Source organism: Megalobrama amblycephala, linkage group LG3, assembly GCF_018812025.1.
Source record: "Megalobrama amblycephala isolate DHTTF-2021 linkage group LG3, ASM1881202v1, whole genome shotgun sequence".
Taxonomy (NCBI): domain Eukaryota; kingdom Metazoa; phylum Chordata; class Actinopteri; order Cypriniformes; family Xenocyprididae; genus Megalobrama; species Megalobrama amblycephala.
The window spans coordinates 50,202,781-50,216,826 of record NC_063046.1 but is presented as its reverse complement, the minus strand read 5'-3'; the positions used below and the strand labels follow the sequence as shown (position 1 = coordinate 50,216,826).

At 36.5% G+C, this 14,046-nt stretch overlaps 1 protein-coding gene across 1 annotated transcript in view; it reads left to right on the top strand.

The window, feature by feature from the left end:
* Nucleotides 1–14,046, top strand: part of sema4f (sema domain, immunoglobulin domain (Ig), transmembrane domain (TM) and short cytoplasmic domain, (semaphorin) 4F) — an 88,124-nt gene that overhangs the window by 63,031 nt on the left and 11,047 nt on the right. Inside the window, exons 2-3 of the mRNA XM_048185960.1 lie at nt 7,812–7,966; nt 13,212–13,271. Coding sequence (XP_048041917.1) covers nt 7,812–7,966; nt 13,212–13,271 — 215 coding nt within the window. The remainder of the gene's footprint in view (nt 1–7,811; nt 7,967–13,211; nt 13,272–14,046) is intronic.

The window sequence follows — 14,046 nt, the reverse complement described above, 5'->3', positions numbered from 1 at the left end:
AACCCAACGCTCTGTTGTGATGCGCAATGAAATAAAACCCTTGAGGTACTTTTAAACCTGAGCTGTAGGAATAAATCTCCATTTTAACCCCAGGAAAGAGATTGATATGTGTTTATTAGTTACCTGAGTGAATAAAAACAAAGTATTTCATGTGACTCATAGGTGTCAGCTGCATCATTGTTGTCTAAGGAAATCTATTATCAATGATGTAATCAAATACAGGGCCTTTTGTAATAATGCTTGAGAGATGATATCTCAAAGCTCATATTCAAAAGCAAAACTGTTTTTATAGACTCCATTACCTGAGATAACTTGACGTGTTTGTTTTTTTTTCTGTAGAGACAGAGGAAGTGTTTCTAATGTTTGATTGATGCGCATCTGTTCTATTTCAAACACATGAATTAAATGTCTGTTTGCATTTTAGGTCTAGACTAGTGTGTGAAGTGCAATATTACTTTCTTCACCTTCTCAGTATTCAAGAGGATCTCATTGATGAATCAGAATTATATAGTTAGCCATTACCGATGGTGACATCATTTAGAGCCACGTCTGTCCCCACCTTTGTAATATAAGTCATACCGCAGTTTTTATGGTGTATAAAAATGCATGAGGTAAAATATTTATTGCATTCGTTTTGCAAGAAGTATACCTCCCTTTTCTCCCCATCCATCTCTTTTCCTCTCCCTGACTCTTTGAATTTGCTTTTTCAATTCAGCCAGTCAGCTGCATCTATACAGTCTCCACAGTAACCATGAAGTGATCATGAGGAATAAATCGTAAATCATGGCTTCAGCGTTTTATTCTCTCTGTTACTCCTGACACAGCAGATAAGCCTCAGAAAATTCCCAATGGAGAAACCACAGTGGGAATGGTCATTTTGGATGAGTCAAGGTTGAAGGGCTGATGGAAAATTAGACCAGGTGAATGAGTGTGTACTTAATGTTAGTAATATGTGTTTGTATGAGCAATGCAGGGGTTTTCCTTGTTGGCACATAGTTTCAATCACATGCGTATGTGAAATTTTTGAATAGATTAGAAAGCTTACATTGATTATTTATTCATTTTACCTTGGTGAAAAAGCAGAGGATAACGACTGCTTCACATCCAATTTGAAAGTACTTTTAGATGTTTATTGGAGTTTTGAAAAAAATATAGGTATTACTGTAGTCAAAAGTATCGACTTAGATACCAAGTCGGTACTGAAATTTTAAAAATGTGATTCTTTGAGCGCTGTTGAGCGTGTTCGTAAACACCTCTGATTAGCCATTGTGTTCACGCGCTCGACATGATTGGCCTCAATGATCAACGTACGGTTGCGTTTGAAAGCCCAATGAAGTGTTTGAATTTGAAAGCGGGAGCGGTCCGCTGATAGATGCTTGCTTTCAAACGCTCCCGTATGTATCTGTGTAAACGCTCAGTGAAGAGCGTGATTTATGTCTATTTACAACATGTTTTTAAAGCGTAGCCAATCACAGACATATCTGATGAGCGCATGAACACAAAGGCCAATCAGAGGTGTTTACGAATCCTCTCAACAGCACTCAAAGCGTCACATTTTTAACATTTCAGTTCGATACCAAGCCAGTACTTTTGACAACACTAATAGGTATAGGCACTTTTTCCAGCCTGGGTTGCGGTAGATGTACCTGTAAGAATATTAAAGGTGCCCTCGAATGAAAAATTTAATTTATCTTGGCTTAGTCAAATAAGAGTTTAGTACATGGAAATGACATACAGTGAGTCTCAATCTCCATTGCTTCCTCCTTCTTATATAAATCTCATTTGTTTAAAAGACCTCCGAAGAACAGGCGAATCTCAACATAACACCGACTGTTACGTAACAGTTGGGGTGTACGCCCCAATATTTGCATATGCCAGCCCATGATCCCAACATTATGAAAGGCATTAGACAAGGGCAACCAGTATTAACGTCTGGATGTGCACAGGTGAATCAACAGACTAGTTAAGCAAGCAAGAACAATAGCGAAAATGGCAGATGGAGCAATAATAACTGACATGATCCATGATATTTTTAGTGATATTTGTAAATTGTCTTTCTAAATGTTTCGTTAGCATGTTGCTAATGTACTGTTAAATGTGGTTAAAGTTGCCATCGTTTCTTACTGTATTCACGGAGACAAGAGCCGTCGCTATTTTCATTTTTAAACACTTGCAGTCTGTATAATTCATAAACACAACTTCATTCTTTATAAATCTCTCCAACAGTGTAGCATTAGCCGTTAGCCACGGAGCACAGCCTCAAACTCATTCAGAATCAATGTAAACAATATAACAGTATACAATACTCACATAATTCGACGCATACATGCCGCATACATGACGAACACTTTGTAAAGATCCATCTGAGGGTTATATTAGCTGTGTGAACTTTGTTTATGCACTGTTCAAGGCAAGCGCGAGCTCTGTGGGCGTGGAGCACGAGAATTAAAGGGCCAGTAGCCCTGAATCGGCTCATTTATAATTATGCCCCAAAATAGGCAGTTAAAAAAATGAATAAAAAAAAATCTATGGGGTATTTTGAGCTGAAACTTCACAGACACATTCAGGGGATACCTTAGACTTATATTACATATTTAAAAAAAAAAGTTCTAGGGCACCTTTAACACTGTAGGCTTTTTTTTTTTTTAAATAGAAATTTTAATAAGTGTTTTAATATTTTTATTTATTTGGTGTTACTTCAATGCTTGTGTATAAAAAAGAGAGCTTTAAACACAACAAACTGCATTGCTAATTTGTTTAGCTTCACTCTGTTCTCTTGCAGCATTTCTCACTGTGATTGATAGATTCAGTTTCAGAGTACATTATTCAGCAGTAGTGAACCCCCCCTAAAATGGCAATTCTCAAAATCCCTCAGCAGCCAGAGCCAATCAGAGAGCATTTATGCAGCCCACTCAACACTCTGTGTGGCTGTACAGCGTGGCAGAGAAAGGGAATGATGAAAATCAATATGATTTTTTTTTTAGGAGTTTGGACATGACAAGGCAGCAAAGGAGAAAGAAAATATTTTACAGAGCAGTATGAGGAGAGACCAAACTCACTCTTGCCCTCTTCTCCCCCCTTTTACCCCTTCTCTCGCGTTCGTCATTCATGATTAATGTGCTGAGACTGAATGAATGATTAATGACGGGAGGTTGGCTTTGGCTGCTGTATCAGCCTATGACAGTGCGACACTGGAGCCTTAGTGACAAGATCCATTGCTCTGTATTTTACCATTTCAACTTGCCTGTGGACTGCAAGAGAATTTTGAACATTTGTTCTTGCATCAATTCTTGCTGAGCATTTCTAAATGTGTCTTCTCTGTCTGTCTCAGTCAATCTCTCCCTCACACATACATACTCCCTCACAGATGAGTGGTCAGACATACAGTTGTAGGAGATTGGCATTTGGTTTTGGGGATCAGGGGCAGATGGTATAGCTCTAGGAACCAACAACACATCGGTATGCGCAGCAGGGGGGGTGAACATTTCTGGAAGGACCTGGAGGGAGAGGATAGAGTGTGACACAATGACATTTAGCAGGACCTTGCCTGAAGCAAGTGTCTTTGTCTGTTTCCATCTACTGCCTCCATTCGCTTTCCGCTTTTCTGTGTCACTCATTGGGAATGACAGCTAGAACTGATGGAAGAGGGTGGGGTTTGTTTTTGGCAGGTTGTGAGGCACAGATTGAGAGAGAGTTGGATGGAGAAGGAGACAATGAGAAGAATATTGAGATTATGATTTAATAAAGGCATGTGTTTTCATTTAAGTTGCAAAAGTATTGTTATTACATATATAATATAAATTATTATTATTATTATTATTATTATTATTATTATTATTATTATAAAAATGAATGATGAATGTTTATTGTGATAATCATAATAACAATAAATAAAAATGTATTATTATTATTATTATTATTATTATTATTATTATTATTGATAGCAATAATAACAGTAATGATATTTATAAGTACTGCTGTTATTATTGTTGTTGTTATGATTATTATTATTATTAATATTTTTTTCTTTATCACAATATACATATTCATTTGATGTGCAGTCACATGTACAGTACATATATTAAACTTGGTTTGTCCAATCACATTTTAGAGTCATAACCATTTTATACACAAGATTTGGTGCCACGTCTTGGAAACTTTGGTGAAGTTGGTTTTATATTCGCACATTCGGACTTCTGATAAATTCAGACTTTCCAATAAATGTGCAATAAATTAATGTTTGCGAATTTTAAGCAGTGACATGATATTGACAACCAACAATTTACAACAACTTACAACATTTTTCACAGTCGATCAAAATAGGCAAGTATTGTTTTAATGGCATATTTACTTTTGAATGTCCACTGAATGTCCAATGTAGTGTGATTAACAAGGCTATTGAATACGGATGTCCGAATGTGCGAATATAAAACCAACTTTACCCAATTGTCTTGAATTGGTTTGTTTTATTCCATTTAGATAAACTCTTCTTGTTCTATACAAATTATTTAAAGAGTTAATTCACCCAAAAATTAAATGATCCCATAATTTACTCAGCCTCAAGCCATCCTAGGTGTTTATTCTTTCAGTCAAATACAATCGGAGTTATATTAAAAAATATTCTGGCTCTTGCAAGCTTTATAATGGGAGTGAATAGTAACCGATATTTTGAAGCCCAAAAAAACACATCCATCCAATCCATACGGCTCCAGGAGGTTAAAAAAGACCTTCTGAAGCAAAGCAATGCGTTTTTACTAGAAAAATATCCATATTTATAACTTTGTAAACTAGAATCACTGGCTTCCGTACGTCAGTCGATTCCGGTGGAAGAGTGAAGTTTGACCCGACACCTGATGTATTGACGAATGCGGAAGTGCTGAGGACACAAAACACCGGTCATGAATTAGAAATCTAATGCTGCCTTCACGTACTATCGGAAATTTAATAATTTCCACTTCTGAAGTCATGATTACGAGCTCATCGCGTTCAAGTTTTGAAATGGGAGGGCGTGTCCATGTGCAATTTTTTACCTAGGAAACTCGTATTTATGATAATTCCTAGAGCACATGAAGGCAGCATTAAACAAGAATTTTTAAAGAGACATGTTGGAGGAACATGAGTTTGTTGCCCAGCCCTGATTGTTTGAACCGTGAGTGGTGTCTACCCTCACCTAAGCTTATGCTACTTATCTCCGACATCCTACGTCATACGTCGGAATGCGCGGATGTACGTTACCGGAAGCTAGTGATTATAGTCTATAAAGTTATAAACATGGATATTTTTCTTACAAAAACACATCACTTTGCTTCAGAAGGCCTTTATTTATCCTCTGGAGCCATATGGATTACTTTTAAGATGGATGAATGTGCTTTTTTAGGCTTCAAAGTCACGGTTACTATTCACTCCCATTATAAAGCTTGAAAGAGCCAGAATATAATATATGTTTTTTTTATATAACTCCGATTGTGGTTGACTGAAAGAAGAAAGTCATATACACCTAGGATGGCTTGAGGGTGAGTAAATTATGGGATCATTTTTATTTTTGGGTGAACTAACCCTTTAAGAATTAAAGTGACTATAGTTACAGTCCCTATAGTTAGAGTAATAATTGGCATCTATGGGTGCTGCATGGGGTTATGCATACAAAGCAACCGGTGAACATATGTTTCAGATCATAACTGTCAATATATTGTGTATTTTAGCACACTTTAAGACTATAGTGTAATTAAACTAGAACCAATCAGCATCTAGGATTAGGCCTATGTGTGTATTGTGTTTTGTAAACTGTAGAAAACATGTTCATATTTATTTGCCTTGTTTGCATTTCAGCAGTTTCACGTGAGCCATTCGTCTTTGAAAAGTACAGCAGGTTTTTTTTTTCTCTGGCTGTCAACCAAACACACAGATAATCCATTCTGTGAATTCATTTGAGAATAATCATGCACTTATCAAACTGTGTATGTTAGTCTGAACTCAAACTGATTTTGAAGTTGAACAGCAGGTGTGGTGACTGATTGCAATGAAAAATAATGAGGCTTTCTTTTGGTGTCATTGCATAGCACAAGATATTTTGCATTTTTGTCTGCAGAGGGACTTAAAAATATAATAATACTGAGGGTTTTGCAGTTGCATTTCATATAAAAATGTCTGCTTGTGAGTGTCTCACATGTGTTCGTTAGATAAAGTGGTTCAGTTTGTTCAGTGTTCCTCTATCTCAGGTCTGGTCTGTGTGTATCCATCAATCACACATGCTGGTGTTCTATAGAGTATTAGTGAGGTATTATAACAGGACACATTTGGCTTGGCAGCTTTAGAAGGAGGTGATTATCTTGCTGTATTAAAGGCTGTTCATCACCTCTTAAGAAGATAAACGTGTGTGCTTGTTTGATATGATAGGATATAATATTAGAAGCCTAACGTTTAAAGAATTTCAAGAGAAATGCCAGTAATCAACCAACTAATAATGCTAAAGCAAACACCTAAGCAACCATTGATCTTCGGGCACATTACCAAAACATAAATCTTATCGTTTGGCCAATGAAAAAGAGATTCCAACACCTTTTCATAAAAAAACCCCCAAAAACGATGGTCTCATTGATGGTATGCTAATGTTCTTGTCGGCCTATACAGATGCATTCATATTCCATTCATTCAAATTCCAAAATTTATCCAAACAAATATTCGTCTTGGTGTAAATAGGGATTGTTTTTAGTGTGGGAAAGAATTTTGTCCAAAGATGTCTATCCAGGCCAGAATTACAAAGATTATGAGAAGAAGAAGAAATGGAGGATGATTGACTGAGATGAGAGTGGCAGAAGAGCGATTACAAGTGATTAATCTAATCACATGTGCTCAGTTCCAGAGCCAATGAACTGCAGTCAGAACAAACAAGCACAAATATAAAGGCAAACAGATCCATACACGCATACAGTTCACCAATCACAGACAGCCTTTCTGTTTCACATCAGATCTGTGTTTAATGTTGTCTAATGAGTTCAGACATTAAACAGACGAGACACTAACAGTCTGAACTGCTCAGGAAATGAGCGTTCATTTAATACATAACATTTCTATCGGTTTCATGGCAAGAACAAACTCGTACAGATCAGACATTTTTGTTTCTTAGTGTCACTTACGTGTACTGGATTTGTCCCTCTGACACTCATATCACACTACAAGATGAGTGTGATCTGTCCTCTTTCCTGGACTTTTCTCTGATGTCCTCTTTCTTTCGCTGTGTCTATATATATTTCTCTAATCTCTTAAATACACACTTGGTTGTGATTAGGGTAATGGAGCAAATGAGTGTTTCACATTTTAAATAAAGAGGAACAGATTAAATGCAGTGCAGTGCAGATGCTGTATTAAATTTGCCCAGGGCATCAGATATAGCACATCTTAAACAGCATTAAAATTTCAGAGCCTCAACCCACATGCTAATATACATATCTGAACAGAATTACTCATAATGTTAAAGAGACATTCATAGTGTGTGTGTGCGTGTATGTAAGAGTTTGGCTATTCCTGTAAGAATATATCCTCACAAATATAGTAACACTATTTGAAATCATGTTTCGCTGTAAATTTGATCATATTAATAGGTTTGTGCACGGGCTAGTGTATAGGATATGGCAAGTAGCATTGTCCTAGAATGTGTGTGCATGAATGCAAGGAAGAAGAAAGTGTCTTATTTTTAAGTGAATATTTTTATATTTAATATGTGTGACTTATATTAATTAATTTACTGAAACTTGCTGTGATAAGTCTTTTGATATTTAATCCATGCTTTTCTTTCTTTTTTTCCTCAACAGTCATTTCTAAGCCGGATTCCCTTAAATTTAGGGACATATATAACTTCAGCACCTTTCTGTTGGACCCCGTGTCTGGGATGCTCTACGTTGGTGCGCGTGATGCAATCATTGCTGTGGATACTGCTAACCTATCAAACCTATCAAAGATGAAGTTGGTGAGCTCTCTTTTCTCTTGCAGTTAATGTCACAGCTTGACAATAATGCAAAAGCCAACAGAAATGTTCTGTTTGTACACAACCTGTCAATATACACTGTGTTTCAAATTATAATGCAAGTGACGTATCAGTGGGATTTCAGTACAATAAACATTCAGATTTTAGTTTTTCAAAGAAAGTGTTTGTTTTATTTCTCTGATACCAGTTATCTAAAAAGATGCAAAACAATTTGCCAGGTCTATAGGTAAATGGAAACCCTACTTAAAGGGTTAGTTCACCCAAAAATGAAAATTCTGTCATTTATTACTCTCCCTCATGCCGTTCCACACCCGTAAGACCTTCGTTAATCTTTGGAACACAAATTAAGATATTTTAGTTGAAATCCGATGGCTCCGTGAGGCCTCCGTAGGGAGCAATGGACACTTCCTCTCTCAAGATCCATAAAGGTACTAAAAACATATTTAAATCGGTTCATGTGAGTACAGTGGTTCAATATTAATATTATAAAGCGACGAGAATATTTTTGGAGCGCCAAAAAAACAAAATAACGACCTATTTAGTGATGGCCGATTTCAAAACAATGCTTCAGGAAGATTCGGAGCGTTATGAAACAGTGTGTCGAATCATGATTCAGATCGCGTGTCAAACTGCCAACGGCTGAAATCACGTGACTTTGGCGCTCTGAACAGCAGATTCGACACACTGATTCATCTGTGCTCCGATGCTTCATGAAGCAGTGTTTTGAAATCGGCCATCACTAAATAAGTCGTTATTTAGTTTTTTTTGGCGCTCCAAAAATATTCTCGTCGCTTTATAATATTAATATTGAACCACTGTACTCACATGAACTGATTTAGATATGTTTTTAGTACCTTTATGGATCTTGAGAGAGGAAATGTCATTGCTCCCTATGGAGGCCTCACGGAGCTATCGGATTTCAACTAAAATATCTTAATTTGTGTTCTGAAGATTAACAAAGGTCTTACGGGTGTGGAACGGCATGAGGGTAGGTAATAAATGACAGAATTTTCATTTTTTGGGTGAACTAACCCTTTAAAAATGCTGTTCCACATTGTTAAGCAAGCCACAGTTCTCATGCAATATGGGGAGGAAGAAAGATCTTTCTGTAGATGAAAATCATGAAATGGTGCAATGTTATGCAAAAGGCAAGAAAACAACTAATATTATGTGAAAATATAATATACGCCGAAATTCAAGCACTGTAACATCAAAAATATTCATCCAGAGCAAATGAAACGAGTGAGTGAGGGGAGGTGAGTTTGTGTGTAAACTCGCTGTCGGAGAGATAAGAGAGCGAGAAAGCACTGCTGGTATCGTAGAGGCTATCTATTCTTCAGAAAATGAGTACTGGAAGTGTTTCAAATATTTCAGTATCGATACGTATCGAAAAAAATTGATATTTTAACACTACATTGCACTTAGTTTATTTTTCAGGTGCCTTTTTAAAAGACTTCAATTGAAAAATGTATATATTATATATAAAATTCAGCCCACCAAAGTGGCTAGTAGGAGTGACTCAGTTACACACCACTGCTGAAATCCACCCTCATTTGGCAGGTTGACGGGCGTTAAATGGATAGTTCACCCAAAAAAAAAAAATCATAATTTAGTCATTAAGCCATCCTTTACTCACCGTCATGTTGTTCCGAACCTATATGAGTTTCTTTTTTCTGTTGAACCCAAAAGAAGATATTTTAAAGAATGTTGGTAATCAAACAGTAGGAAAAAAATACTATGGAAGATATAATAACCAGAATACTCTGGTTACCAACATTCTTTAAAATATCTTCTTTCATGTTCAACAGAAGAAAGAAATTCATACAGGTTTGGAACAACATGAGGGTGAGTGAGAAATATTCATTTTTGGGTGATCTATCCCTTTAATTTCAAGCCCTGTGTGTGTGTGTGTGTGTGTGTGTGTGTGTGTGTGTGTGTGTGTGTGTGTGTGTGTGTATATATGTATATATATATATATATATATATATATATATATATATATATATATATATATATATATATATATATATATATATATATATATATATATATATATACATTGTGCATTGTTAGCTCTTAGCTAATGCATTTACTAATTTTAAGAAATTTAACCTTATTGTCAAGTGTTACTATTTACGCTAATTGTAGTGGGTGTTTGTTTAATTCAAATAAAATGAAAAGATTTAATTAAAGTGGAATGATCAGCTAAATCATTACATAAAATGCTTTGTGCCAAATAACAATATCCAACTGCACACCAATATACTCACATAAAGTCATAACAGACAGCCAAACAGGATTCAATACACAGCTTTTCATCAAGCTAAACTAGATGATCTCATCCCTGGTCGCTAGTGCAGCTCTCTAACCAAATTATCCCTCCGCGACGGCCCTCCCTTTTCTCCCAGCAGTCACCTCTCGCTGTCTCCTGTCATCAGAGTCAAAATTCATCACATACTGTAATGTAGCTTCACGTCCATTTACCCTCGAGCACATAGAGTGTGTCAGAGCCCAGCACATGCTTGCACCATACTACTGCAAAATTACTCTGTTAAGTGTCATGTAATATTAGATAGGCCTATAAGATTAAGGAGAGCTATGGTGAGATCATAGCACTGAAATCATGATAACTTATTTCCTGTGCTAAAAAGGAATGATCTTGGCCCTAGGCAAAGAGTTTTTAGATTTTTGTGGTTAGAATTTCTCTTTTTCAGCTTATTGAGAACAAACACATTTTGATTTTAACCTCATATCTATGTGAAGGGTAATGTACCCTAAATAAACCCAGTCAAGGTGCTCAGGTACTGTATCTTAAGCCATGTTTACACCTGGTTTTAAGATGCATTTTGGTCGATCGGATCACAAGTGAGCGACGCTAAATACAGGTGTAAATAGGGTGTAAAACGTTTTGAGCTTGTCCTCTTTCAACCACATCCAGAGGTAGTCAAAAATGCATTAGACTGGATTGCTTTCATAGTGGAAACGCTCATGTGGTTGAATGTGTTCGAACAGCCATTAAAAACCGGCCACTCTCCTCCTACTAACTGACCTAATGCGTAAACATTATGGAAAGCACATGAGCCAGGTGGGATTTAAACTTTGTCAGCTGAAGACCCACGTTTGAAGTTTGGTTTGAAGATGAAAAATGGGTAACACTTTTCAATAAGGTTCATTAGTTAAACATAGTTAAGGTATTAACTAACATGAACTAACTATGAGCAATACATTTGTTACTGTATTTACTAACCTTAGTTAACGTTAGTTAATGAAAATACAGTTCTTCATTGTTCATGTTGGTTCACAGTGCATTAATTAATGTTAACAAGATTCTAATAATGTATTAGTAAATGTTGAAATTAACATGAACAAAGATTAATAAATGCTGTATAAGTGCAGTTCATTATTAGCTCATGTTAAAGGTGCTAAAGAGGATGTTTTGTTTTATACATTTTTGCAATATTACTTGAAACTGTCTTTACTAACTGATAAAAGACTATTTATTAGGTGCACTGAAAGGAATAATATTAATATACATCATCTGTGCACGAGGTAGGGCCTTAAAAACATCAGCCAATCGTTTACGCGATCTGGCTTGTCAATCACTGCCATTACGTTCCTTGTGAGAGACGTGCGCGGCTGCACGCTCCAGTAACTTTCCACACTCCACAGGCGCCGCATGCAATGTTTTTGTCAGGAGACAGGAGTAACAACTGCAGATTATGAGTTACCTGTGGTGAATCGGACATAATGAATCCACTAACACAACACAGCGAATGCCGGTGGTAAACACTCGTGTTCCAATACTCGTGCACGAGTTTTGGGAGGCGTTCCCTCGAAATGAGCTGTGAAGGAGGGGGGTTGTTCTTACGCATGCGCTCATTCAAAAACTCACTAACAGTCTTTGGTTTCTCAGTCGACGAAAAGATCCTCTTTATCACCTTTAAATAATGTAGTTAACTAATGTTAACTAATAACCCTTATTGTAAAGTGTTACCGAAAAATGTACCAAGCACAGTGTTCTCACCATTCCTGATTTCTGTACAAACTAAACACGTTTGGCCGGTCTTGAGGTTCTCAGAGCAGAAATGAAAGCTGCTGATCACAATATGTTTTTCTGCCGTCTCCGGACACATTCATATGTGAATTGCGTGAACTCATTTTGTCCATTATATCGAAAGATCTGAATACATTTACCCGCCCATAGACCCTCCCCTCAAAGAAATCAGGACAGGAGTGGTTGAAAGTGGTCAAAAGAGATGGATTAAAATACCAGGTGGAAATGGGTATGTGTCTCACTCGTCCACTTCTGATCTGATCGACCAAAACTCATCTTAATACCACGTGGAAATAGGGCCATAAAGGGGTGTAATTTGCCAAATATATAAATAATTAAATGGACATGAAATATTGATCTGGTTTGAAATTATTTGATTATGTGAGTAGAAAGACTACAGAGTGCTGTGAGAGATGTGAAAATAGCAAAGTGTAGAAGCTCAATATACAAAATTCTCATATAGCTCTCTGGAATACTTGATTGTGATTGGTCAGTCACAGCATTCTGCAGTCATGTATTTTTGTATAATGATGATATTTGTTTTTTTAACCTGTATATTTGACTGTTGTCTCTGGCAACCAGTGTCTGCACTGTGCTATTTTCATGTATCTCATATCACTTTATTACCTCTTTAATATTACATCAATATATAATATTTTCAATATTTATTATTTCATATTTGTTATGTTTTGTATAAAGAGCAGGAAAACGTTGATCCAATATGGACATAGTCTGAGAGTCTAATGTGACTTCACCTCAACCTTTTTGACTTTAATCCCCCCCATTGTCCAACACAATATTTTAATGAAAAAATGATATGATGTCAGTTTACATCTTGGAAAACAGATTTACTCAAATTATTTTTTATCAAAATCAAAATATTATCAAAATAATTTTTTGAGAATTAATGTTTCAAATGACCACAAATGGTATGTATTTTGGATTCTGACTGAATGTATTAATGTGTTTGATGGTTAAATAAGTAAATAACATTTGCAGGTACTGAATTCACATTCTCATGTGTTATAAGCCTCTGTTTTTAACAGGCCAAACATGCTTTGCATATTCATGGCTGACATAGTTTCTTTTTAACCAGGAAAGAATCTGAAGTACTGATCTCTCTCTCTCTCTCTCTCTCTCTCCCTCTCTCTATCTCTCTCAATATCTATGTAGATTGAGTGGAGTGTTCCAGAAGACAGGAGGAAATCTTGTGTTGCTAAGGGAAAAACCGAGGTAAACTCATATGATTTGTTTGTATGCATGTATGTAGTGTGCTTTAGGTGGGCGATGTAAAGAGCTCAATAGCAAGCAAACAAACAATATGAATCTTGTTAAAGGCTTGGAAAAGCTCATAATTCCAAAATCCATCATTCGCCTGCTTTATTTTTAATAACATTCTTAAGGGTGCCCTCAATGCTTTTGCTTTTGTTTTAACTGACCGTTATGACAGTCGTCAAACTGTTACTGACAGCATCACGCAAAAGCAAATATTCTCAGTTACTGTAGAAATGCACAAATTCACAGTCAGCAATGATTCATTTATTCTGTCGTGAGTCTTATTTGAGTACCTGATTTCCTAAAGTAATATTAATTTCTTCATGTTTAAACCTTTTTAATTTAAAAAAGAACAATACTGAGCACACATTCAGGCTTTAGTATTGTTCCCTGTGTGCATGTCATTCTCTCCATCTTTCTCTCAGCTGAGGGCGGCACATGGGGCGAGTGAGTGTGAGAGAGAGCTAATGAGCTCACTTATTTGTGTTTAGCATTCAGTGCTGCGATGTTGGGGGGGGGAGGGGCCTGTGGATGATTGACATGTGGGCTGAGGCCACAGTGGGGGAGGGTCAGAAAGGGTGTGATTAGGCAAACAAAAGGTATGTCATGATAGAATGTAGAAAGAGAGGAAACGAAAGAGAAAGATCTGAAAGAGTGAGCTAATTGACCCTACAGACCTGCGACTGGTCATTTGAATACACTTTCACCTTTTTCTCAAACACATTCACGTTTG